At 39.1% G+C, this 26,508-nt stretch overlaps 1 protein-coding gene across 3 annotated transcripts in view; it reads left to right on the top strand.

Annotated features, from left to right (window-relative positions):
* Positions 1–905: 905 nt before the first annotated feature.
* The window catches only part of vaspb (vasodilator stimulated phosphoprotein b), a 40,904-nt gene continuing 15,301 nt past the window's right edge, over positions 906–26,508 (top strand). The window contains exons 1-5 of one of the 3 annotated variants that reach the window (XM_079354702.1): positions 907–1,375; positions 1,475–1,544; positions 14,221–14,392; positions 25,081–25,261; positions 26,150–26,216. In XM_079354702.1, the coding sequence (XP_079210828.1) occupies positions 1,540–1,544; positions 14,221–14,392; positions 25,081–25,261; positions 26,150–26,216 (425 nt within the window). In that variant the 5' untranslated portion in view covers positions 907–1,375; positions 1,475–1,539. Of the gene's footprint in view, positions 1,545–14,220; positions 14,393–25,080; positions 25,262–26,149; positions 26,217–26,508 lie in introns of all 3 variants that reach the window. The other 2 variants (XM_079354703.1, XM_079354701.1) reach the window with 2 other exon arrangements.

Raw genomic sequence — 26,508 nt, 5'->3', positions numbered from 1 at the left:
TGGAATTGGTCTTTGATAACGGGGCGTTCTCTTGTAAATTGAATCCAAAATCATACGTAATATGTCTCATTTTTGACAATTTTACAAGCTTTTATTTTGAAACTACACATCAGAATGTCTTGATACTTATTGGGTCACATCCTGGGATCATGTACTATAACCCTGAAGTGGAATTGGTCTTTGATAACGGGGCGTTCTCTTTTGAATTGAATCCAAAATCATATATAATGTCTCATATTTGACAACCTTCTATTTGGAAACTATACATCAGAATGTCTTGATACTTATTGGGTCACACCATGGGGCCGTGTACTATAACCCTGATGTGGAATTAGTCTGTGATAACAGGGCGTTTCCTTTTGGATTGAGTCCAAAATCACATGTAATATGTCTCATATTTGACAGGCTTTTTTTTTTTTAAACTACACATCAGAATGTCTTGATACTTATTGGGTCACACCATGGGTTCATCTACTATAACCCTGAAGTGGAATTAGTCTGGGTGGCAATGAGGTGGCGTACGTCTCCCATTACCCTATTGTGAAATGTGTGTGTGGAAACAGGGCCTTGTTAGAAATTCCAATAAAAAAACTATTGGCTTAATTGAGACGCACCAGCTCTGAGACGCGATTACCGTAAAGCCTCTATTATCACGTTAGGCAAAAAAACTGTGTCGGCTGGCTTGACCGCAGTGTCAGAGTGCACGGGGGATCGGGGATCTGCTTGGATGACGTGCACAGCCCTTTTGTGCGTTTTTAAGAGATTTGTTTATAACATGAGGTTTTGAAACTCAAAGTCACAGCATGACCTAAACGCGATCTAATAAATAATAGAAGGATTAGGCCTACCTTCCCTTTTATTTGCCCCTTCCCAATTTGTACCCCCCCCTAACCAATAAGTGAAGTGCATTTTTAAAAGGAGCATGACTAGGAAAAATAACTTGTTTTTAAAAGAAAGTCGTACCTAGATAACCTAGAAACGTTTTAAAAACTGAGATTAACAGCATACAATTTACCTTAGCCTAAATCAAAACAACACCCACATTTTCAGCACTGGAATGCGGGTATTCACGATGCACACTAAAACGCCACATGGGATTGAGCCGACTTTGAAGCCGGCGCGTTGAGCCAAACTCCAGTAAATTAATACCAACCGCACGGGCTGGCCGTGTAAGCAGAGGACGTCTACAGAAAAACACTCGGCTTAATCACAAAGTTAAAATATGATATTTGACTTGAGTTGACCTGCTTCTTCTCGACTTCACCTCTGTGACTCGTTGAAGAACAGCTCGCTCCACTAGGCTACTGTATCTGTTCTCTAGGCTACTCTCCTCCCCCTACTCTACCCGCTCCACCACAACCAGGAAATCGTCGAGGTGTGCTACTTTATACTTCTGGTTTCTCCCAGTTTTCGAGTCTAGCTGTGGGTTTTGGCGGAGTTTTTCTGTTTGTGTTTTACGACTTTTCGGTAATAGCCGGTTTCAGCACTGAAGTCAGCCAAACTTGCATACAAGGAGAGGATCTCGGCTCTGGGCGAACAATGAGGTGGGTAAAGCAGCGCAAATCCCTTCATCTTCATTGTGTTCCCAGGCTACATTTTGTGTTCCGGCCTCGATTCACTAAAGCTGCTGATACGTGTTGACACTTGTTTTTGAGTTCAGCCGAGTAGTTTAACCCCTACATAAATTGTTTACAACACATCAACCGTGTCGCTCACTGAAATATATATTTCCGTGTTGATGCACTTACGGGGTTTAACATGAAACGGTGCTACAGTTTTTGTAACAGTTTCCTGCAAATAATTCGGTGTTTCGTGTTTCAGGAAGTACCTAAATGTGTTTGCAAGGTCGTACTGGAAGCCAGCTCCCACCTGTTCACGTGTGACCCTTTTTAAGAAAGTATTCTTGGGGTTGCAGGCTGGTGCAGGGCAGACAAAAAACTGAATCGACTTTAAAAAAAAACTCTAGATTGACTCTGGTTTAACTACATGGGCGTAAGCGGCTTAACCTTGCTTGCGTACCCAAACTAAAACCACTATTACACAAAAAATAGCGATAATAAAAAGGGAATAACGGGCAATTATGCTCAAACATTAAAGGAATTCAGTGACAGGCTTTAAGGCACTTCGGTAGGGCGTTTCATTTTTTCGTCATTTTCGATCATGCTATGTCCCGTGTATTCCAAAACCCTTCTTCAAATCTAGCCTTTTATACCCTGTTCACTCTTGAATAGAGTCTTGCAACAGGAACGAAATTGCTCTGTTGAAAGCTAATGGCCACAAGTTCCACATCCTGTCAAAGACTGTGCACTTCTAGTTTTGAAACCATTACTGAAGGATGGGGCTTCTATTGGCTGACTGCTCAGAGCTTTACAGATGTCTAATTATGGGCCATGTGGTACAGCAGAGTGCACTGATGTGGGGCATTATTAAACTCACCTTATTAATGAAGTCATTGAAAAATTTGTGAATTTTGATAATCGGCAACAATTACAGTTTTAACACACTTTACCTAACAAAGACTATCAAAGCCAGCAAAACAAAAAAAATGAATAAATAATTTGCATAATCAGTTAAAAAGTAAGTGTAGAATAAACTGTCACTGCAATGACTGTCACTGCCATGCCATACATCGTGCATAATACAAATTATTACACAGCATGCTGTAAGATAATCTACAGTGGAACAGTATTACCGAAAATACACCCCATACTGTAGTTATCAAAAGTAAGGAGCCTTTTTGTTTGTATTCAGGTTCAATCATGATCTTAAATGTAGTGTCTCTTAGCGATTAATGCAGTCTTTGATGATTGTAGGTCTTATTTTACTTAATGCTCCTATACCAGTGGAGCCGTTCATTTTCATTCAGCCTTGATTGCAGGGGATAGGCCTCCCTTTCCATCTCCCTTGTCGCTCAGGTTCAGCTTTTTTGTTTTAGTGCCTTGGCAGTAATTGAAAAGTAATGCAGCACTAAAAGTGATCTTTTATTTTTTACTATCTGCTTCCTATTTCAAAATTATCTTCTTGTCATATCCCTGACCGATTTATCGTTCACCAATATTATTGTTTATTGTATGTGTGGGCTGAAGAGATAAAACGTTTTTAATCTTGCTGCTGTTGTGTAATGTTCATATTAACAGGGATGCTGGATACAGCTTTTATACGTCTATACTTGTTGCCTAATACTTTAATGCACCAATACTGCAATATACATTTTATGGAAACTCATTAAACATCTTTTACGGTAAAAGGACTGCATAGATCTCAAGTGTTTCCCCTACCATTACATTAGGGGAGGCCAGTTAAATACTGCCTAGAAGAAGAAGAATAACATATGCAGTTTCACAGCACTTCCTGTCATACTTTTTTGGTCAGTAATTATTTTGAGAACTTCTCCCTAAAACTGCTACATCATGAACGTATCAGCGCTAATGCACAGACACATTTGTCACAGTTGAAAGACAGCCGACAGCTTCACTGCTGTCCCTCCAACAAGCGCTCACTACACACAGATTGTAAATGTGCACTCCAATTTTAGGGCAGGTTTTCTCTAAAAGAAAAACAAAGTTTAGAAAAAAGTTTTTAAAACCATTGGATCCCGACAAAAAGACGAGCTGAAATCAACAGTGAAAGACAAAAAAAATCACAGGAAGATGGAAGAGTCGAGAGTAACAGCACGGCAAGAAGAAAACAGAAGGGAGAAAAGTTGCAGCCACATTGGCATTGTAGATTAGATTACTAACTTTCAAAACACTCAAGGTCACTTTACAAAGCAGAGACAAAGACAACAAAGTAACAATACATTGAAAAATGTAACACTAAAATGTATAGGACGTAGGGGATTGATGAGACCGGATGGAGAATGTGCAGACCAAATATGCCAGTTTAAAAAGATGTGTTTTGAGATATTTAAATGAGATTTAAAAATGGAGAGAGAGTCAATATTACAGATGATTGGTGGGAAGGAGTTTCAGAGATTTGGGGCAGAATGACTGGAAGTTCTTGACCCCAAGGTGGACAGGCATGAAAGTGGTGTGGTGAGTTGAAGGGAAGAAGAAGACCTGAAATTTCCTGTGTTAATGTGCAGGAGTTCCGAAAGGTACAGCAGGGCGAGGTTATGGGTGACCTTAAAGGCCACTTGTGGCAAATTGTTCAACCTTTATCCAAACACAGGGCGACCATACGCAGCATTTAGGTAAGACTTGGGAGAACTAGCCATTAAAGAGGATGTTGTGGAGTGGTTGTACTGGTGAGTGTCGCGTGCGTCACGTTGTAAAGTTCCATTGCCCACTACTGGCCGGGCGTGAGAACTACATCGTTTTCACTCAGGCAAGACCTGCTGTGTAGACGGTCTGTGCTTTGAATCTGGAGTGGAGTCGTTTCGATGCGTTTCTGTCACAGCGTCTCCGTGTAAATGGGGCAAAGAAAGCTGACAAATCAAGCTAGTAGCCTCCTGACCTACTCCTGAACTGACAGACAGCTGCAGCACACAGAGTAGGCCTGGGTATGTCCCACAACCTCACGATACGATATGTATCACGATACAGAGGCCACGACATGTATCACGATATGCCTTAGTTTTGGATCATGAGCATGTCTTACAAAGACAATTCCCTTTTAACAGCTGGTCTTTTTTGTTGAGAATAACAGCAGATGCATAGAGTTAAGGATCATACAACTTAAAACTCCTAAAAGTAAACCAAAATATTCAATTTATAATGCTAGAGCTATTAATACGCGCAAATACAATATCCATTTTTATTAAAGTATTCCTCCCTGTTATCTCTGGGTTTTTCTTCTATAATGTGTTATATTTTGGTTTCACTTGACTGTCAGTCCACTTGAATTTGCAAGAATCTCTTTTTGATTTACATCTGTAAAATTACTGAAGCAATGTAGATACTGTACTGAATGAACGAGTGGGGTTACACAGGATGACTCAATCATTAAGCAGCTGTCTGAAGCCTTCCTTATCAGACAAAGTTATTCATGCACAAGTCTTTATGAAGTACAATAGATAAGTGCTTCCCTTATCTTCTGAGCTAGTTTAAAACTTGAGTGATCATGAAATCGTCATTCGGTGCTGGCACAGAGGCACACACTGACAGTGTGTAGCTTAGCTGTTGTTGCTAACTTCTTGCCATATGTTCATAGACATTTGTTGTGTTGACGCTTTGTTTTGCTTAATTTTTGTGAATCTTGGATGACTTATGTCCAACTCCAGAGTGCCTGGTGTTTGTAAAAATACAAAATGTTTCCTTAATCTAGCTTTCAGTTTTGCTCACAGAGTTTCTCATCCATTCATGTTTGTTTTGAAGTAGAACGTGCTGTGCTTCATATAGTTTTGTCTACTGCCCCCTATTGGCTTTAATGTGACTGCATAATGGGAAATGAAAAATGGCATCCAGCTGTATCGATACTGTAAAATCTGCATTATACACGGATTGGCAAGGAGCACATGATGATATATTGCCATATTGATTTTTTTTTAGCACAGGCCTAGCGCAGAGCTGTCAATCAAATCTGCCACAACCCTTATATGGGCATAACTAGATGGGGGCAGTGGTGCATTCATTTCAACACTTCACAGAGGGACAGTCATCATGGTCACTTACTCTCACCTGCCTTCTACAGACTATAAGCAGCATGCATGGCAACCAGTTCATGGAAATACATGGATGTACAGTAGTACTGTTCAGAATATTTTTATAACTGATATTTTTATAACCTAGCTGTCTCATAATGTTGTATCATTCTCAATTCCTTTTATCACAACAGTTGAGCTTTGAGTGGAAAGACTTGTTAGTAACTTGTGAAAATCAAGAGAGGTTCATTTGACTCTCAGCACTGAGACTGTTGAGGAGAACGTCTTTTGGGCCTGTTGGATCTCTTGTGACGCCATTCGAAGGTACCAACCTTAACTGTGTAAGCTCTTTAGCCGTTTCTTGTGCCATGTCATTTTTAAAAAAGTGTAAAAGTTCCATACAACTAGATGAAGTTATTTTCACAACTCTGAAGTTTAGTTTTCATTTTCAGTCATAAATCACACTCTGTTGTGAAGGAAAAGGTGAGTAAGAAGCGTCTGTAATATCAGAAATTGAATCATTGTAGCCCGATTCTACAATGTTCCTGCTTTGGTAGATTGTCAACACATTCGAATCCATAACAATCTAGAATCGTCTTATCGCACACCACTAACTAATTAAACTATTATGAAATTCACTTTCCAGACTCAGATACTTTAATCCAAAGTGGCATACATCGGAGAGTAAGTACAACACAAAGAAGTAAAAACAAACAAGCAGCTTGAAGTCTCATTGGGCTGACAAGCAGTGCATAGAGGCAAAACATAACATTGACAGCTGTTCTTGAGAGTTCTAATCAACACAATCCCCACAATTCGGGATTAAATGACTCAACCAACTGACATGACACCTAGGTTCTGGGTAGACTTTGTGGACATGAGTTGTATAGTTGTACCTTGCTGGATATTGATCTGTGGTTGTGGTCCCAGTCCAGCTAGGATGACAAGGAACTCATACTTTTAGGGTTGAGTTGAAGGTGGCATTTATTCATCCATTAAGAGATTCATGGCAAGGCATGCCAAAATTCTTGCTGAGACTGTAATGTTGCTTGATAGAAATGACAGGAAGAGTTGGGTATAGGCAGCTATCAGCTGGTGGTGGTATGAGAGCGGATTATTGCACCAAGTGAGCTGGTGTATATGGAGAAGAGAAGGGGACTGAGCACTGACCCTTGAGAACGTCTTTGGATTAATGATGCTTTTGGAGACTTTCCCTTCCAATATACTATAAAAGATCTTCCTGTAAGTTCAGATACAAACCAGCAGAGGGCATAACCTGAGATGCCAAGTTCAGAGAGCGTTGATAGAAGGATTTGATGGTTAACTGTGTTAAAAGCAGCGGATGGGTCTTGTAGCAATAGAACTTTGTAGTGGCTTAATGTATGTCTTGGATCTTGTTCAGATGAAATGTTGTCTAAGCTGTTATCAGGCTGGGGGAGAATGAAGCAAGTCGGCTTGTGTTTGCTGAGGTTAGTGGGCTCTTCCAGCTATTTTCATCAATATTTCATGATAATTATCATTATGTGGCCCAGGTCTAGATCCGGCTTAACATTGCTGAAAGCTATATACAAGGCTGGTTTTAGAGTGCGGTCACACTGGCAATCCGTACTGTGCCATACTCAAGCACGATTACTGCGCCATTCCCCTTCTGCACTATACACTGCGCCATTCCCCCTCTGGCCAGCACGTTAGTGGTCACACTGCATCAGGACTAACCATGCCTGTGCCCGATTAGCTCTAGTACATAATGTTGTAAAACAGCACATGCATGCTATATGTTAATATAAAAAGCATGCTCAGTTTACAAACAGGCTGACTAAAGAAAAAAAAAGGGACTTGCAGTCAAGTCCGCGTCTGCACATCGGACAACAACATGAAGAACACATCAGCTGCTTTGGTTTCAGCACAGCAGACCCATGAGAAGCATACACATTGAATAAAGTTAAACCTATCAGCTCAGATGCTGGAACAGCGCAGAGACAGATCAAACACATCTGGTGGAATAGAGCAGTATGCTTCGAAGCACAAACAATGAAAAATGTTAATTAAAAACTAATTTGTTAATTATCTACTTTTAAATTTCTAATTTTTATGTTATATATAGTTTGTTTTTAACCCCGCTTGTAAGTTGTCCTTGGGTTTTTTTTAAAAATAAATAAAATTATCATTATTATTACTTAATGACAAGTCTCCTGTAGCGGCGCTCGGAGTGGGCGATAGAATGCAGGCAGTGTTAAAGTAGGCTATGCATGATCTGAGCAGCAGCGTATAGATCAACAAGGGCTGCGTTTCAGCACAGAGCCTTCATAAGTGCTTTGTTTGTCATCTTCATATTTTATCAAATGTGGACAACAAAACTATTAACGATTGCACATTTTTTTGTAACCGATTATTATTTAATGAACTCGTCCTGAGTCCTTTGTCCTTGTCCTTTGTTCCAGGACTGTAATCTAGATAGTATTTTTCTTAATACCACTTGCATGATTTACATGATAAAGGATTTGTATCACTGTGCTAAAGCTGTTCTTATCCCTGCTTCTACATATGGCCATAGAACACTGCATGATTTCAACCAAGTGACAAGCCCAAGCAGGTCTTGTTTTTGGATTAAGTAGTTGAGAGAAAATATTCAGGAAAGTAGAGAAAAGTTGCAAAGAAGAGATGTGGGAGGGTCAGGTAAACTGAGAAGGAGGAGGACATAAGACTCAGATCCACTGGGCCTGACTGTACTTGCCAGCACATTTGGGAAATAGCTCACAGATCACAGCCATATACAGACATCTCCAGGAGTGCATGTTTCCAGGCTGTGCTCTGTGATTTCCTGTTAACCCCTCCCTTACAGTGTAACAGCAGAGGGATGATGAACTCACTCTAAGTGAATCACAGCAATTAAAGACGGACTGGGTTCAGTTTAGAAGGTGTCAAAATCATTTGCAATTAGCATGGCATCCTTGTCTGTTTTCCTTGCTGGAGTCCTCTGCTGTGTCAATAAAGTTCTTTGTTGGAGGTATTTTCGAGGTTGATGACTTAAATCCCTCCCAGAGCATCAGATAGAGACCTATTTGTGTCTAAGAGACAACGTCTTAAGTCAGTGTTCGTTTAGCCGGCTTAGCTTTACAACTAGTAACAGTGTCTGTAGAAAATGACTGGTTAGTCCACTTCAGAGGAATTTCTTAGCATCAGAGCCCATCTTCCATGGTGGTTTTCCTTTCCCAAAGCACAGTCCAGTCAGCTGCATAGCTTTGGGTATTTCAGAGCCTGGTATATTGGTGGATGAAGGTTAGCAGCAGGGCTTTCATGGTGAAGTAATTCCCACCGCAGTGGTCCAGGGTGGCTTTATAGCCAGAGGTAGGCCTAGGCGATAAAATGATACGATAACTATCACAAAAGGATTTCCTCAATATAGATATATGTATACTGTATATAGAAGGAGATAAAGATTTTAACAGTAAGACATAAAACGGAGTACCTTGGTCTGTAAACCTCGCAAAGCAGCAAAAGCTACATTGGTGTAAGGGGTTTAACCAAAAGTCCCTAATGCTGAATCTATAAAACAGACTGGATGATAGAAGATGGCATAACCCAATTGTGTCTGACATACACACTGAGACTTAATGCAGGTTGTAGGCAAGACAAGTTTAATGATCACTGTGCATCCGTTTAATACCATTCACAACATGCGTCATAAATTCCTTCCAGCTTTAGATTCCTATGTACATGGTGTGGACAATCATATTACTTTTACTCTTAAACTGTCAAGCATCTATTTAGAACAATCTCTCATTACATTGCTGGTTGAGTCAATACATTTTACTTTCGAGACATTACATGTGATATACATTTCTTCAAGTATGGTCATAGCTACTCAGAATGGATTGTAGTATGCTGGCATCAACATATTTTTTTTTTTTGATTTTTATTTCAACAAGAAAATAAGATGCAAGGCATAAAAAGAGCACCTGAAGAGTAAACCGCACATTGTAAAAATGTGAGCCCTTTGATAAAACTCTTCACATATGAAATTGAACTTAAAAACTATCCTTTTAAAACCTGGACTGCATATAGAAGCGATGGATACAATTTTACACCATTTGTCCCTTTAATTAATTAAATACGTATGACCAAAAAGTTATCAATTCTAAACAGCAAGTAGATAAATAAAAACTGAAATGAAATATAAAACTAAATATTCTTAGAATTAAATTATGCCCATTCTCTGATGGGCCCACTGCCCAACAGAAATGTAGTTTTGCTTAATATGTAAATTATGTAATCTTTCTGTCTCTCATAGTCTTTGTAGTCTCAGTCGTGAGCGTGCTGAGTGCACGTGCTGCATGAGCAGACAGAGATACACACACTTCTAATAATAAACATAATTAAATGTCTAATGTTGTGAAATGCTAAATGAAGAGAGAACTTGTTTTGTGGAATAATTTATTATTCTCTGATGGTTTTAGTAAGTAGTTTAGTATCTGCGTCGCTCACCTGTAATTAGGACACTCTAATAGGAAATATTATAATTAGGTTGCTTTTGCTTTTGTTGCATTCTGTTAGGACAGGCTGTAAGGAGCTGGAATATTGTATCATAAATGTCCCTTTTGGTACTAAGCACATGTGAGGAGGGTCCAAAATTAACACCCACCAAATGCCAAATTTGGGTCGATTTTCTATTTGGCGAGTACATTTCAGAGGGCTATGTGCCCCATGGCGGGTACATTTTTATTTACCAAAAAGTCATCAAAGTTATGCATGCTTTATGTAGCTGCTTGCATCTATGTTTCTCTGCTTCTTTCTCTGCTGTCATGACTGTGAGCATCGCAAACCACACTTCGACATCAACATACATTTCAGCACACTGGAGCTCCAGCCACCACGCGCGGCGCGCCCCTTTAACTTCTTGTGTATCAGCACACAGTTGATCCATGATCAGTATGGACCAAGTCGCGAACATGTGATCCGGACTAATGGTCGACTTTCCTCTGTTCACTCTCACCGTGTTTGCAGCTAACATCACGATAACAATGTCATCTCACGATCGCTGTAGTCTGTGACCGTCTCCACTTAGATTCTGTGAAACAGCGCTGCGTTAGAAACACTGCAGATATACACGCTGAATCCACGCGCAGCAGGAGCAGTCAGGGATACGCACGTCTAATGATAGATGCAGGCTGATTATATGAACACTCTAATGTTATCAAAGCTAAAAAAAGAGAGAACTTGTTTTGTGGAATAATTGTTTATTCTCTGATGGAGTCTCTGGAGTTTGCAGACTTTACCTGCTGACGTCAACTGTCAGCTGGTCGTCCTTTTCAGCAAACTTAGAGATTTAAAATATTTAAGAGACTAAAGTAATGTTGGTAGGGGGGTCTGGGGGAATTCTGCCCTTGGAGTAAAAATTAACTATTGTAACATGCAAATTAGGCTATTGGAGCATCCTGAGACTAATTTGTCCCCAACTTTTTTGTCTGATTGACACTGAGAGTAAATATTATTACTTATCATTGTGAAACTGTTTCTAACTCCAAGCAGACTGTTGTCTGTGGCTATGGCCAGTCTTATTTCAACAGTAGTTTGCATGTTTTAAAGTTTCTTCATTTTAACACGTTCTAATTTTTGCAGAGAATAGAAAAGAATGCCTTTATTGTCATTATACAGTTTGTACAACAAGATTACTTGGCTTCACCTTAAAGTGCACACAGCTAAAAACAAAAACCAAACTTTTCTTTTTTGAAAAGAGTATGGGAACATTAATCAGCCTAGTGTCACTGTAACTAGGGATGGGGATGAGCACTCGAGTACTCGCAGCTGACTCCATTATTCGATACAGCGTTATTCTTGTAACAGAGCTTTTTATTTTCGCCTCACTGAATATGCTAGCAAGGAAAATAATGAACAGTATACAAACGTATGACTTCTCCAGCCACGGCTGCAGCTTTAGTACACATCAGATGTCAACAAAAACAATAGGCAGCTACGGCAATTCTCAAGGGACAAATTAAACCGAAAGCAAAAGCACAACAAATACAGAACTGTCTGCTACACCTGCGACATGTCAGTCAAGAAAAGTGATAACAAAACAATGAAATGGATGTTCAGTGCAAGATTTGTGCCGTTAAAATTGCATACCATAGAAATATTAGTTTGCTGCTTAAAACGCAATTGGAAATCAGTGGAGCCCAAAACAGGCAGTCTCACGTCACGTTTTAATTGAAGATATACTTCCATTAAGTTTTATAGAAGGAGCTTTAGAGACCTCAGGGTGTTTGTCGAGCCGGAGTACAGGCGACCATCACAGAGAACAACAGGTATGGGGCTGTTTTTTGAGTGTTAAGCAACACAGCACGAAGTACATATAGCCTACGCTGCTGTCGTGACATGATGAGCGCTTTCTGTTGTTGGCTATTTATTTATATTTATCTTTCAATATTGTATGTTTGTAATATTACAGGAATAACAGGCATACAGGCATTTTACTGGGTTTTTATGTCATTTTACAGGCATTGCGTCTGATGCGAGATTTTTATGATAAAAAATAATTATGTGAATAATAATAATCTGCGAGTACTTGAGTACTCTTTCATTAGGTAATTCGAGTACAGAAATAACAGTAAATTGCCATCCCTAACTGTAACCAAATCTAGCTATTTGAATTGGGATCTTACCTAAGAAATCAGATCTTCTCAGGTCTGAACCTATGGCAAAGCAGCAGCTGTGTTGTAATCTTTCATCTCCTCCTCATCTTGCACTGTTGAAAGCTGAAGTGTCAAATGGCTGAAGTTAAGTATGCCCTTGGTAACTGGAAAAATTAAAAAATAAAAAGGAGATAAGTAGGCTGTGTTCTGTTAATCACTTATTTAACACCACATAGCAGCTATAACAAGCATTAAGGTAGTGAACAGAAATGATCAATCTGGTCTTTTGTGGGTCATATGGAAGTATCATTATCAATTTCAGCGCGATTCATAATCGACTAACATTGACCTATGTCAAAAAAAAATTGGGTATAATAAATAAATAAATAAAATTAAAGTATTTATTTATTCATATAATTCTTTGTTCATTATTTATTTAAGGTTTATTAAGCTCAAAGCATTGAAGCAAAAACAATCGAATTAACAATGGCTTGATTTCAATGGTTTTATTTGTGAAGGAATGTTTTTTAACCTGAGATTGTAGGCAGTGATTGTACAGCTAGAGGCAGCCGTATAAGGCATTGCTGGCAGCAGGAAGTGGGTTGTGGCTTTGCTAGAGTTGAACAGGAAGTAGCAGATTGTTTCACTTGCAGACAGATGGGGGGAGGGGGAGAGGGGGAAGAGAAGGATTAAGGCACCAAGCGAAGAATACAGAGAGTAAATACAATGAGGAGGGGGAACAGACCAGTTAAAAACACCTGATATACATTCAGCCACAATTTTCCACCGTGTCTGTTTATCTCCATGTTTACTAATTATTGTCACTATCTTTTTCCTTTTCACAATTAGTTTTATACAATAATTTTTTTAGACGTTTGATTTACCTTTTTTTTTATCTAAAGTCATGGTATCATTTTCCAATATGAACAATTTGTTTATCTTATGATCTGTGTCTGAAACACACATTGCATTCTCTAACTCTTCTACCTGAAATTGCACGTCTGTTTGCATTCCAGAATGTGTTGTAACTTGTGTGTATTCCACTTGCTGTGAATAAGCTTTTCACGCCACACTTTTTTATGTTGTGATTTTAGATGGAGGTGCAGGAGCTCAGCCTGTTTATTTGTCAGGATTAATTCAGTGATTGACATTCACAGGCTTTGAACATGAGCTGAATAATCTGTAAAGGTCTTCTCTTTCAAACAAAAATAAGGTGTTCAATACCAGAACTAATAGACACAATAACTCATGCTTTTTGGTTTTAGGTGGATTCCTGCTGAGCTGCCATTAATGTAAAGTTGATGTTGTGATGAATTGCGAAAGAGTGATAGGAAGCTTTAAGAATTAGCAAGATGAATTTACAGTTTAAGCTGTGTGCGCATCAATAAACACCCCAACCTCTACTCGGCCCATGTGCATTGTTCACTGCTTGCTGCTGATGAGTTAAAATGACAGGGTTTTGCCCGAAAGTTTATAAACTTTATTTGTAAGGGACCATGTGCAATCAAAACATAAATGTAACCATTTGATGCATTGCACCAGAGGCCAATTTACATCTGCAGTCCCTTGTCTCTTGGCAGGTATCTTACATCACTCAGCAAGTTACAAATAGCAATATATACATAAAAACTCCCTTACACACACACACACACACACACACACACACACACACACACACACACACACACACACACACACACACACACACACACACACACACACACACACACACACACACACACACACAGTGGTTCTGTACATGAGAAGAAGTATGATTTTGAATTCTATCCTAGATTTTATACAGAGGTCAGTGCAGGGAAGAATTTTGTCATGTACCTCCAAACTTAATGCTTTGTATGAAAGCTTCTTTGGAACATATGCTATCAGGTTGAATACTGTTGTATGAAATGTGAAAAACACCCCAAAACTCTTTTTGGACAGCTTGAATACGTGACCTCCATAATGCCATAATTCATCAAATAATGTTTCTTTCTTTCCTTCTTTTAGTGAGTCAAGTATTTGCCAAGCTCGGGCAACTGTGATGATCTACGACGATGGTAATAAGAAGTGGTTACCAGCGGGTGCTGGGCCCCAGGCCTTCAGCAGAGTTCAGATCTATCACAACCCCACCACCAATGCCTTTAGAGTAGTGGGTCGCAAGATGCAGACAGACCAGCAGGTAAAAATGCAAGTTTTTGGTTGCTTTTGTATTTGTAACCACATGATGTATACAAAACCATATTGTAGTCAAATGCAGAGGGTAGTGTACTTAAAACTGGAGAGCTTTCTGATATTTATAGTGTTGATGCATTTGAAACTGTTGAATAAATGTATTTTGCTGTGCGCTAGGCCAGTACTAGCAGGTTTTCTAAGGGATATTTAATAAATAATATTAAAGGAAGCTCTTATTGAAAAAGTTCTTAAAGCTTTAAATTAATCCTGGACTAAAACCAAACTCTGCCATGACTTGTCAGTACTACTCGAATAAGGCTAAGAAGTGTGGAAAAGAGGCAGGAAAAGAAACAGATGTGTTCTTCTAAGCAACAGAACAAACCTTACTGATGGAATTGTGTGTTGAATACTAAGTATTCACCAAAATTACAATACTGTCTTCAACACAGGACTATTTTTTATCAATGAATGAATGTTAAAATCACTAGTTACAAGGCTGAGAATTTAAGATTAGATATTGTCAAAGATGCATTTGTATGTAAAGGAGGACCAACATTTCTATAATTTATTTACTGATACAGCCAGGTGTTAGCCTTTTTGGTGCAGTTCTTAAATTCCTTAACTCTGGATACATATTTAATCTCTGCAGGAGTCATCTCAATATCCAGAGAATTTTACGTTTTGTATACATGTTATGAAATTTTCTCATGTAACAAACTTTTAGTCGTTTTTTGTTTTGTTTTATGTGGCCGAATCCATTCCTCTGATGCATTGTTTGTGTGTAGTCAACTTTCTTCAGGTTGAGACTGCAGGATGATGTTCTCATGAAAATTGCTTTGACATTTGTTCAGAGACACTTTTCTGCATACCTCAGTCGCCATGAGTGTTATTGGAGTTACTGTTGCCTTTCTATCAGCTTGAACTAGTCCATTTGGCCATTTTCCTCTGATCCCTGTCATCGACAAGGCTCATTGGATATTTTCTTTATTTCAGGCCATTCTCTGGCGGTGTGTGAAAATCCTTGTAGATTAGCAGTTGCTAAAATATCATGGGGCAAGAACAACCATGCCACGTTCAAAGTCACTTAAATCAACTTTCTTCCCTGTTCTTTTTTGTTATTGTTTTTTTACACATTTTTTATTGAACTTTAAACAACATGTGTACAGTGTTACACAAATGGCAGTGTCTCACAGTGCTTAGATTTTGTACTAAACAAGATGTGCACACTGTTCAACCTGGAACACACCCAAAACACATGAACCAAATCCGCTTTAGCAGCCTTACAACGATCACACCTCCCATCCAAGTTAGGGTATATTTTAACCTTACTATAGTGGATACGGTGCACAACTTTAAACTGAGTCAAATTCAGGCGTGCACAAGAAGAGGCTCCATTTACCAACCTCACAGCCCTGTCCCATGAATCTCTTGATATAACGACCTAAATCTTCTTCCCATTTTGCCTTGATATTGTCTATGGATTTGCTGACAAGCGACATAATAAAATTATATAAATTAGAAATTTGCCCATTCAAAGTTAAAGAGGATTGAAGTAAGACATCTAAATTTGAATCACCAGGTAAATGAGGGAAGGCTGAGTTATGTGTTTGGACGAAATGGCGGACCTGAACATAAAGGAAAAAAAATAGATTTAGAAATTTCAAATGTATTGTCCAAGTCAGTGAAAATAGGAAAGACATTGTCAATGAAGACATCTTTGCAAGTATTAAGGCCCATTTCGACCCATTGTTTAAATGTACTATCTAACTCGGCGGCTGGAAAAAGATTATTGTTATAGATGGGACTTAACATAGAAAGGTCAGACAGATTTATATGCTTGCCAAACTTCCTTAATCCTATAGCTATTCAAGATCCTTAATGTTGATCTAACCACTGGGCTGGAGGAAAAATGTGACTGGACAAGGAGACTGGGAGTTTTGTTGTAATCAGCGCAGGAAATGATGTCTGTTTACAGAACTTTGCTGTATCTATTGTACAGCAAAGTTGTACAATAGATGGAACTTTGCTCTAACTATTGCTGTATTTGGAACTGTATCCTTAATCTGATTTGCCTTTCCATTAATGGGGAAACATACACTCTTTGAATAGTTAAAAAAAAAATAGTTAGAAAAGAAATTAAACTTCGGCATGAAACCAACCCCAAAACTCTTGAAAAGTCTAGGTTCGCCCTCTGAACAGTGGCGAACCGCAGTACTCCTAACATGTTTAATCCATACACTCTGTGACCCCTTACACCTGCTCCCAGCTATCATCTAAACAACTAACGCACTCAGTGTATTAGCTCCGGGGGTTAACAGCAATCACAACCCGTTATGAACGCCCGATATGAACGGCATAGAAATTAGGATTCAGCTACAGCTTCATAACAAAAGAAGTACTGGGAGGAAGTTTAACTTCTCACACATGTTGTAATAACTCAAATCAACCAACCTACAGAAATGATGTTCTATCACCTCGGTGAAGGAAATAAAAGCCAGCTTGCAGATCTTATGGTCTCAAAATAGACCACTTTTAACAGTCCAATGACCCGTGACTCGGGTGCAGCCACTAGCTGTCATAAAACCCCTGGGCATCTTCAGGCGTGTGGAAGACAAATGTCCTGTTGTCAAACTGAACCCGAAGACGTGCAGGATACAGGTGGTTGAATCTGATCTTCTTCTCGTAGAGAAGTTGCTTGACAGTTTTAAACGCTGCACGCTTCTTAGCCAGTCCCGCTGACATGTCCGGGTAGATCCTCAGTTTGGAACCCTCAAACTCTGTGTCGTGTGTCCAGGCCCACTGCAATGCTTTCTCCTTCTCCTGGAAACGATGAAAACACACCACAAAAAGACAGGCGGCTGCCCTGCTTGAGGCCGCTGGCCAGGAGACCGATGAGCCCGCTCCAGCTCCGGGGGCTTGTCAAAAACTTCTTCGCCCAATACTTTCAATAACATGTTGGATATGTTGTCTTTCGTGATTTACAGTAAGCTGACCCCTTTTGCTGTCCTCCGGAACATTCAAAATCCAAAATCATCCACATGTTCGAGTAAAACACGTTAATCTTCCTCTCAGCCGTGTTTAGCGCGGTGAAGTTATCTGCAGCCAAAGTTTCAGTTGCACGTAGCCGCGCTTGGAAGCCACAACTTTCTTCCCTGTTCTGTTTAAACTTCAGCAAATTGTCTTGATGTCTAAAGTGACTGGTCTCTAACATATTTGCATTATCAAGCAATGTATATGGAGCGTGTATATATATATATATATATATATATATTACAAAAAGTTAACGCTGTTAGGATTTTGTTAGGAAAGTTAAAGCTGTATGGATTTCTGTCCCAACTTCACCGTCAATTTAGTGCAAAGTCATCATCGTAGTTAACCAGAGATCAGATATGCAAAGTGCTGAACAGATTGCAGTTCAGTAGCTACCTTCATACTACATGTTTTATACACGTTGGGCATCACAATTTTGGAAAAATATCTTGAGATGGTGCAGTGTATCTAGAATAAATTAGAATGTATCTTTGTTGTCATTGCTATAGAAACAACTTTGGTTGAGTGTTTTAGCGATGGGTTTAAACCATAGACTATAAAAATAATGGACGGGACAAGGTCCACGGTGGAGTGAAGCTTTTATTTTATTTTTTTAAAGATTTGTGTTTGGGTGTTTTATAGCCTTTTTTATAGAGTGGAGGACAGTGGATAGGGTAGGAAGGTGGGGAGAGACATGCGGGAAGGACCGCCTCAGGCTGGGTGCGAATCCGGCCGCCCGCGCGAGGACTGAGCTTGAATACATAGCACGCAATGCTACTGCGCCACCGGCGTCCCCGTGAAGCTTTTATTTTTAGAGCTGGGATGGGATGTGGGTCAAACTGTAAAGTTAAAATACTCGTTGCAAAATTTTTGTCCAAACTTGAACTCTGTTGTGATCATTAGTTAATATCAACCTTCATGGTGTTCAAGTGCTCATTTTTCTTTGAAGTTAGATTTAAATAAGTCATTTGAGGTTAAAAAAACTGGATTTTACGTCATACATGAAGATGATTGACAGCTGCGGATCTTGCATAGCTCTCTTGGTAAATAACAGTTACGTCCTGAAGTGAAGCCGAGACAGAGCTTTTCGGTTCAGTTTTTTCGTCTTTTTTGAGCTGGTAAAAGCTGTTTTTTTCCAGCAGTAAACTAATCTAACGGACCTGTGGACTCGAAGGGATCTTTGAAGTTTTTTCGGTAAGTAATAACGTGTGATTTATGTGTCATTGGTTATCTAGCAAGCTAACATATTAGTAATCCAAACTAGGTTACTTATCAGGCATGATTTATCTTTTTATTTTACTTTTTAACATGAGCAAACCTAATAACTGACATGCTATGTTTCTTGATATTATTATATCGTATTTGTGATTGGAATTGTATTTAAAACCAATAAATCGTAATAAAACTCAGCTCATAGAGTTCATTGACTGTACGGTTATGTTTCATAAAAAATAAATAGGTCTGGTAAGGTTTCTGGCCTGTATCATTACTAATGTGTAGAATGTTTACACTCTGTGTGAAGAGTGTGTTATACAGAGAGTAACATGTCACCATGCAGGCTGATATTCATAAAACTGTATAATAAGCTGGAATATTTCTGTAGATATCATGATAAAAACTCTGATTTAATATAATTTCTTTCTGATTTTAAGAGACTAACAGAAACGTGAACACAAACATAAACAATCAGCGGTGGTGTAATAAAATATTAACTACGCATCATGCTACTTTAAACCTGCCAAATATTCTGCTTTCGCTTCCACACACACTACCAATTCAACAGTCACAAGTTGATCAAAACTTGACAAAACCTGACACTAGCTACAAAAACAGGCTGCTGTTATGGTTGTTTGGAGGAGACATACAGGCTCAATAAAAGAAGGCTTAAAGATCACCTTCCTCCCAAAATCAAGTTGTTTTTTATTTTGCTTCTATAATCGTTATGAATATTTTATGTCTATTTATAGATATTTACCTCTTTTCACCAACATTATATTATACATTAAACTGAGGATTTCCTTTTTCTTGTGTTGTCTCTCTCCCCCAGCTCGTCCTCTCTGGTGCGTCTCCTCCCTCCAAAGCCCGCTGCTGCTGCTTTGTGGGGTGCTGGGATCGAAGGACCTCACCACTGCTTCTTACCAAGGCGTTTGGGTTTATGTCTGATCATACATATGTCTGATGCGAAACAGTGGCCCGAGTGTCGCGCCTTAGCCACTGAGGATGCAGCTCGCACCTCCTGAGCAATGTTTGACAATTCATTCAAAAGATGAACAGAAGAAAAGAGAGGCCCTGTTTAAAACCAAGGTTTTTCTTATAAGCGACATTTTCATTTTGTTACATTTAGATTAATCTGCTATAACTTTATAATATTGTGCATTCATTTGCTTCTTTCAGACCTGTATAACTCACAAAAACCTAACTTAAATAATACCTCCTCCTAAAATACCACACTATGGGCCTGATTTACTGAAGGTTTGTGTGTATTAAAACATGTTCAAACTTGATACCACCAGCAAAAAATGTGCCATCTGATTTACTAACAGCGTGCAGTGAGGATTGCGTCTTTCAAATGAGCAAAACAACACGTACTGTCCAAATAGTACGTTTGCCTTAATGAATATCCAACACGAGGCGTTTCTGCCTCAACATGCAAAATACTGGGAGGATAAAATGCAAAGAATTTAAGTTAATATACGCAATGCGATTTACCAAGCCAGGCAAAAATTGCGGTGATTGTGACGGTGTCTGAATTTAACACCTTTGACAGGAACGGTGCAAATCCAAGAGCCGAGTGTTATGCACTGCAGGCTGCAGTTAGGAGGAGACATAGGCACAATAAAAGACATGTTAACATGTTTTGAATGACAGAAAAATAAATGGTATGCATTTTTTTTTTTTATCTTGCTTCAATAATAGTTTAAAAGAAACACCATGATTAAACTATAACTGAACATTCACAGCGTCTGCATCTAAAGGATTTCAACATTGACACTTATGTATTCCTATTTCCCTCTTCTCGCCAACATTACATTTTAACTAGGTATTTCCTTTTCTCGAGTTGCGCGTGCGCTCCGGAACGCTTCTCCTGAGCGCGCTCGACTCTTCACTCTACAGCCCCCTCCCCTGCTGCTGTGCTGTGGGACGCTTAAATGATAGATAGATACATTGATAGATACTTTATTGATCCCGAGGGAAATTCAAGAATGAGGGGGGGCTCACCATGCTTGTACCCCCAACTTCAGTACCTGTTGCCATGTTATTTATGTCCGATCAGACACAGCGCTGACCAGCTTCTGGTGCGCAACGATGGCAAGAGTGGCACACACACTGAGCACCAGTGCCACAGAGGATTCGCAACTCCTGCGCAATGTATGACAGTTATTTAAAAGAGGGGAAGGAGAAGAGAAGCCCTGTTTAATTCTGAGGTTTTCTTATAAGCAACGTTTTCCATTTGTTTTATTCAGATTTATTACTTGAAAATAGTGGACGTTCATTTGCCTCTCACTAACACCTATTTTGCGCTTGCAGTCGTCCTGCTTTCCGTCCAAACTCTCTGTGACATAAACCAGTAGAACATACAAAAGCCTGACTGAAATATGACTGCCTCCACGAGGTTTGCACCTGATGTCATTCACCCGCAAAACGCCCACAAGCCAGACGTGCAAACTTTTGCAATGATCTTAGTAAATCAGGCCCTATGTTTTTAAGCAAAATCTGTATTTGTTAAAGTAAGTTACAAGACTAGTGTGATGTTTCATGTGATTAAATAAAATGTAAATGTAATTGCCCTCTCAGTTGTCTGTATCATACCACTCTACTCACTTTATGTGCATGCTTTCTTTAACACTAACCTGCATTAAATGTTAAACAAGTGTTGAAGTACTTTTAAAGCTATTTGTTGCCCTGCTTTGACTTCTGTCATTACCCTAGAGGAACACAAGAAGTGATATTTCTTACAGCTTAAAACAGGAGAGAAAAGGTTCAAATCAATGAATACTTTATTTTATTTATAACACATTGGCTGAATGGTGGTTCTGTTATAAAAGTGAGGGGGTTCCTGGTTTGAGTCCCTGTCTGACGGCAGTCTCTCTATGAGAAGTTTGCATGCTCTCTTCCTTCCACTGTCCAAAGGTGTTCACTGAGAGGAGAAAAAGTAAAGGAGACCATCAGGTGAGATGGCAGGGATACAGTATGAAAAATAGACGTAACCCTGGTCGCTACACATACTTCTAGTATCTGTATCAGCCAAGAGTGATAGCAGATGATTTTAGTACTATGTGCATCTTTTACCACTACTTTCTATCAAAACATGTTTTCACCAGCATCTGTTACATCTGTACACAGCTTATGTTGCTAACTGAGCTTAAAAATAGTTTGTTTAGTACTTTTTTTTTTTTTTTAAAGATCAAGGGTTTAATAACCCACAGAGTTAAAGAAAGTATGTTTAAATTCAATAATTAATATATAAAGCGTAATTAACTACGTTTAGATACAGTCATGAATGAAAATATTGGCACCCCTGGAATTTTTCCAGAAAATACACCATTTCTCCCAGAAATTGTGGCAATTACAAATGTTTTTGGTATAAATGTATTTATTTCCTTAATGTGCATTGGAAAAACACAAAAAGCAGAAGGAAAAAACCCACAATTGACACTGTCTTAAACAAAACTCAAAAAAAGGGCCAGACAAAATGTTTGGCACCCTTATCTCAATATTTGGTTGCACACCCTTTGGAAGAAATAACTGAAACCAATCGCTTCCTGTAACCATCATCAAACTTCTTACACCTGTCAGATGGAATTTTGGACCACTCTTCTTTTGCAAATTGCTCCAGGTTTCTCAGATTTGAAGGGTGCCTTTTTGCAACAGCAATTTTGAGGTCTCTCCATAGGTGTTGAATGGGATTTAGATCCGCATTCATTGATGGCCACTTCAGAGCTCTCCAGCGCTTTGTCTCCAACCGTTTCTCTGTGCTATTTAAGGTGTGTTTTGGATAATTATCCTGCTGGAACGCCCATGACCTCAGACGCATGCCCAGCTTTCTGACACTAGGCCTTACATTGCGGCCCAAAATGTTTTGATAGTCTCCAGATTTCATGATTCCTTGCACACTGTTAAGGCACCCAGAGACAGCAAAACAACCCCAAAACATAATTGAACCTTCACCATGTTTGACTGTTGGCAATGTGTTCTTTTCCTTGCATGCCTCATTCTGTTTTCTGTAAACAGTAGAATGATGTGCTTTTCCAAAAAGCTCTGCCTTAGTCTCGTCTGTCCACAAAATGTTCTCTCAGAAGGATTGAGACTTACTCTGGTACATTTTTGCAAACTCCAGTCTGGCTTTTTTATGTCTCTTAGTCAGCAGTGGGGTTCTCCTCAGTCTCGTGCCATAGCGCTTCTTCTCATTCAGATGACGACGTATGGTCCGAGCTGACTCTTCTGCACCTTGAGTCTGCAGGACACCTTGAATTTATGTAGAAGTTGACTGAAGATGTTTATCCACCATTCGGACTATCCTGCGTTGCATTCTTTTGTCGATTCTTCTCTTCCATCCCCGTACGGGGAGATTAGCCACAGTGCCATGGGTGATTATATTACGCACAGTAGACAGAGGAACCTCAAGATCTCTGGAGATGGTATTGTAACCTTGAGATTGTTGATATTTTTCCTAAATTGTTCTTCTTAAGTCCTCAGACAGCTCTTGGCTCTTTTTTCTCTTCTCAATGCTTTGTGTGACACACGTAGGCACACAACACAGAGGTTGAGTCAACTTTTATACATTCTTAACTGGCATCAGTTGTTATTTCTATATTGCCAACACCTGTTATGTGTCACAGCTGAGATGAAACGAGCATCACTTGCTTGAAATAAAATGTTTTACCCACACTTTTAAAATGGTGCCAACAATTTTGTCCAGCCCATTTTTTGAGTTTTGTTTAAAAATGTCAATTTTGGCTTTTTTCTTCTGCATTTCTGGCTTTTTCCAATGCACATCATGGAAATCCATTTATACCAAAAACATTTGTAATTGCAACCATTTCCTGGAGAAATCGTGTATCTTCTGGAAAGATTTCAGGGACGCCAATACTTTCGTCCATGACTGTATTTGACTTGAAATATATGGTGGTTTTGTACTAACCTCTATGGTTAGTAGATGAATTTCCCTCCGTAAAGATTCTTCTGTTTTTGGCGTAGCTGGGCTGCGTAAGTCATCACGGCAGTATGCTAAATGGGCGGGGCGTGTTGCTAGGGCTCCTCCTGCCGGACCCTACCGCGCAGACTCTGGTTGCAAATAACGCAAATTCCAAGATGAAAGCGCCCATGAGGGCCGTAAAAAAGCTCAAGAACGTTGAATGGAAACAGCTGCAGTCCACACCCACTTGTTTAAACCCACAGTGTTCTACTCTAGCTATGGGAGCCATGTCCACTGTGATTGTTTTCATGATATGAATGTTTTTCATATTTTATAGCATTTGTGAATGCTTGAGTAACAGCTGATTTATTGAGGCACTTGTTGTTGGGCTTAGGCCAGTTCTCCTGCTGACTGGCCAAAGTCATATTGCTGCACAGGTAGTAGTATGTTTTAAGCAGACAGTAAATTAATAGACACACAGTGTGGAAAGCATTGACGGATAAAAAAAAGAAAAGAAAATGGCATAGAGTTGTACTAATAAGTTCACATACTCTGGCAGAATTTATGATTTTTTTGGAGCAATTTTTTAGAGAATATGAATGATGAGACAAACTTTTTTTTCACTCATGAGTAGTGCTTGGTTGAAGCAATTTATTGTCAAACAATTGTGTTTTCTCTTTTTAAATTACTATGACAACAGAAACTATCCAAATGTACATGGGCAAGATTACGTTGGCTAGGTATTCTGAATGTTGATTCACTTTTTTAATTGCACTGCTTTATTTAAGCCCTGTTTCCATCAAGCGGTTCAGTTCAGCACGCATTTTGTGGTGTTTCCATAGGCTAAAGTCGGGAAAGATTCCCAAATAACTGATCCATACCGTCCCACTTTTTGGGACCCTTCTGTTTGGGTCCCAAGAATATCGCTTGTTAAAACCTGTTACTTCCCATATGACAGCGGCATATACAACCCTGCCATGTTTAAACACAGTCGATTGTTTATCGTCTATATTTCTCCTCGCGGCACACAGCCTTCTCTGAAACAAAGCTTGGTTGAGTTTTATAATAAAGAGCCACATGCCAATGACAAAGTAGATGAACTAATTGATGTCTTCCATTGTTGGTTTTGTTTGTGTCACCCTTTTCTCCTTTGTTGAATTTATTAGCGGGTTAGCTCGCTGTTAGCGATTAACTGCTATCATGTGACGCTGTTACATAGCTCACGCTACTATCAGCATCCGGCTTACACAGTGCTTACCAAATAGGGCACGGTTGGCTGTGGAAGCACAAACAGGGTCATGCTTTACCAAATCAAACTGTACCAAACTGATCCATACCGGACCGCTGTGTGGAAACGGGTCTTTAGTGTTGCCTACTGATTGGAAGTATTGTTTACTTAGTTTTTTTTTATAAATAACAATTTTTAAGCTTTTCCTTTAACATTTTAAATATTTTAATAGTGGTGAGGCTTAAAAAAGACACCTATTAAATTATCCTTGTATTGATCATCTCTCCTTTTCTTTCTCCAGGTGGTTATTAACTGTCCAATTGTTAAAGGTCTCAAGTATAACCAGGCCACACCAAATTTCCACCAGTGGAGGGATGCTAGGCAGGTATGGGGACTTAACTTCGGGAGCAAGGAGGATGCTGCCCTATTTGCTAATGGCATGAGTCATGCCCTGGAAGTGCTCAATTCTTTGTCAGATGCAGGTAAATAAGAACAAACTCCCCGGTTCATATATTTGATTTTGAGTGGTTAGGCCTTACCAGTAGAGAATTCATCCTTGTAATTTGTTTGATATTAAATCCCAAAAGTAGTTTATATGTTGTCTGAAACACTGCATGCAAACAGTTGAAATGATTGTAGTGTAATACATACCCAAGTGGGATGTAATCTTCTCCAGAGTTGGTAGATTTCTGTCCAGACTACAATTTTTAAGGTTTTCTCTGCTGATCCATAACAGTAGTTCTGTTCTGTCTTGCTGAATAATATTGTGCCCGCATGGAGATGATAGTTAAAGTCCTCTTAGTAATTTAAATGAGATGCAATAAATTCAAATTTCCACGAAAAAGGTTCCAGGTACCACAAGTTTGCTCTTATGAATTTTCCTACAGAAGTTGGATTTAAATCTTTTGACGTGTTATAAGACCTTTATGAACCCATTTGTAAAGACATTTCTTGGTAAGGAATTTATTCCCAGATGTTTGTAATATTCCCTTACCATACCTCCTTTTTTATCATTTAATTTTTATTCGTTCCACCTTTCAGACAGTTTTGTTAAGTCTGAAAAGAAAAAGAAAGAAATACTGTCAATAGAAATGATGCTCTAATGTAAGACCACTGAGACATTGTTTCAAACTAAGTGCATGTTCAAGAGTATTTCATCGCTTAAGGTTCAGTCCCGGATTGTGGCAGTTCAGCCATTCTGTTGACATGGACAGTCCTCAGATTTTGTTATGCTGCTGCATGGATACAAAATATGTTTACAACAATGAAGGCAGACAAATAAAACGTTGACAACAACATTTGATCTTGTTACCCATGATATTTGTCATTATTATCCACAACGTATTTTGTCTCTGTATTTCTTTTGGCAGGTTATGCAACCCTCCCCCGCCCAGTGACAAATGGACCTACACCGGAAGAGCTCGAACAGCAGCGGAGGTACTTTCAGAATTGCTCTAAAAAGAATTGAATCTGCAATCACAATCAACACTTCATTGTGATAATCTTGATATTAATACCAACTATTTACTGAGTAATGTAAGTATTTGTTTATATGTAGATTTTCTTTGAAACCACAAGGATATTTCGGTTGTTCTGGGAGTTATGTTTGAAGCCACCAAACCTCTGGCTCTATTTTAATAATATTCAATAGCAAGTTAAGATGTCTGGTTATCCTGTTGGCACTGTATGTGTAAAAGGATTTGATGGCATTAGACAACAGTGCTAAACC

The sequence above is a fragment of the Symphodus melops genome, assembly GCF_947650265.1.
Source record: "Symphodus melops genome assembly, chromosome: 10".
NCBI classification, from domain to species: Eukaryota; Metazoa; Chordata; class Actinopteri; order Labriformes; family Labridae; genus Symphodus; species Symphodus melops.
Note: the sequence above shows the minus strand (reverse complement) of the source record. Positions and strands in the feature narration are given on the sequence as shown.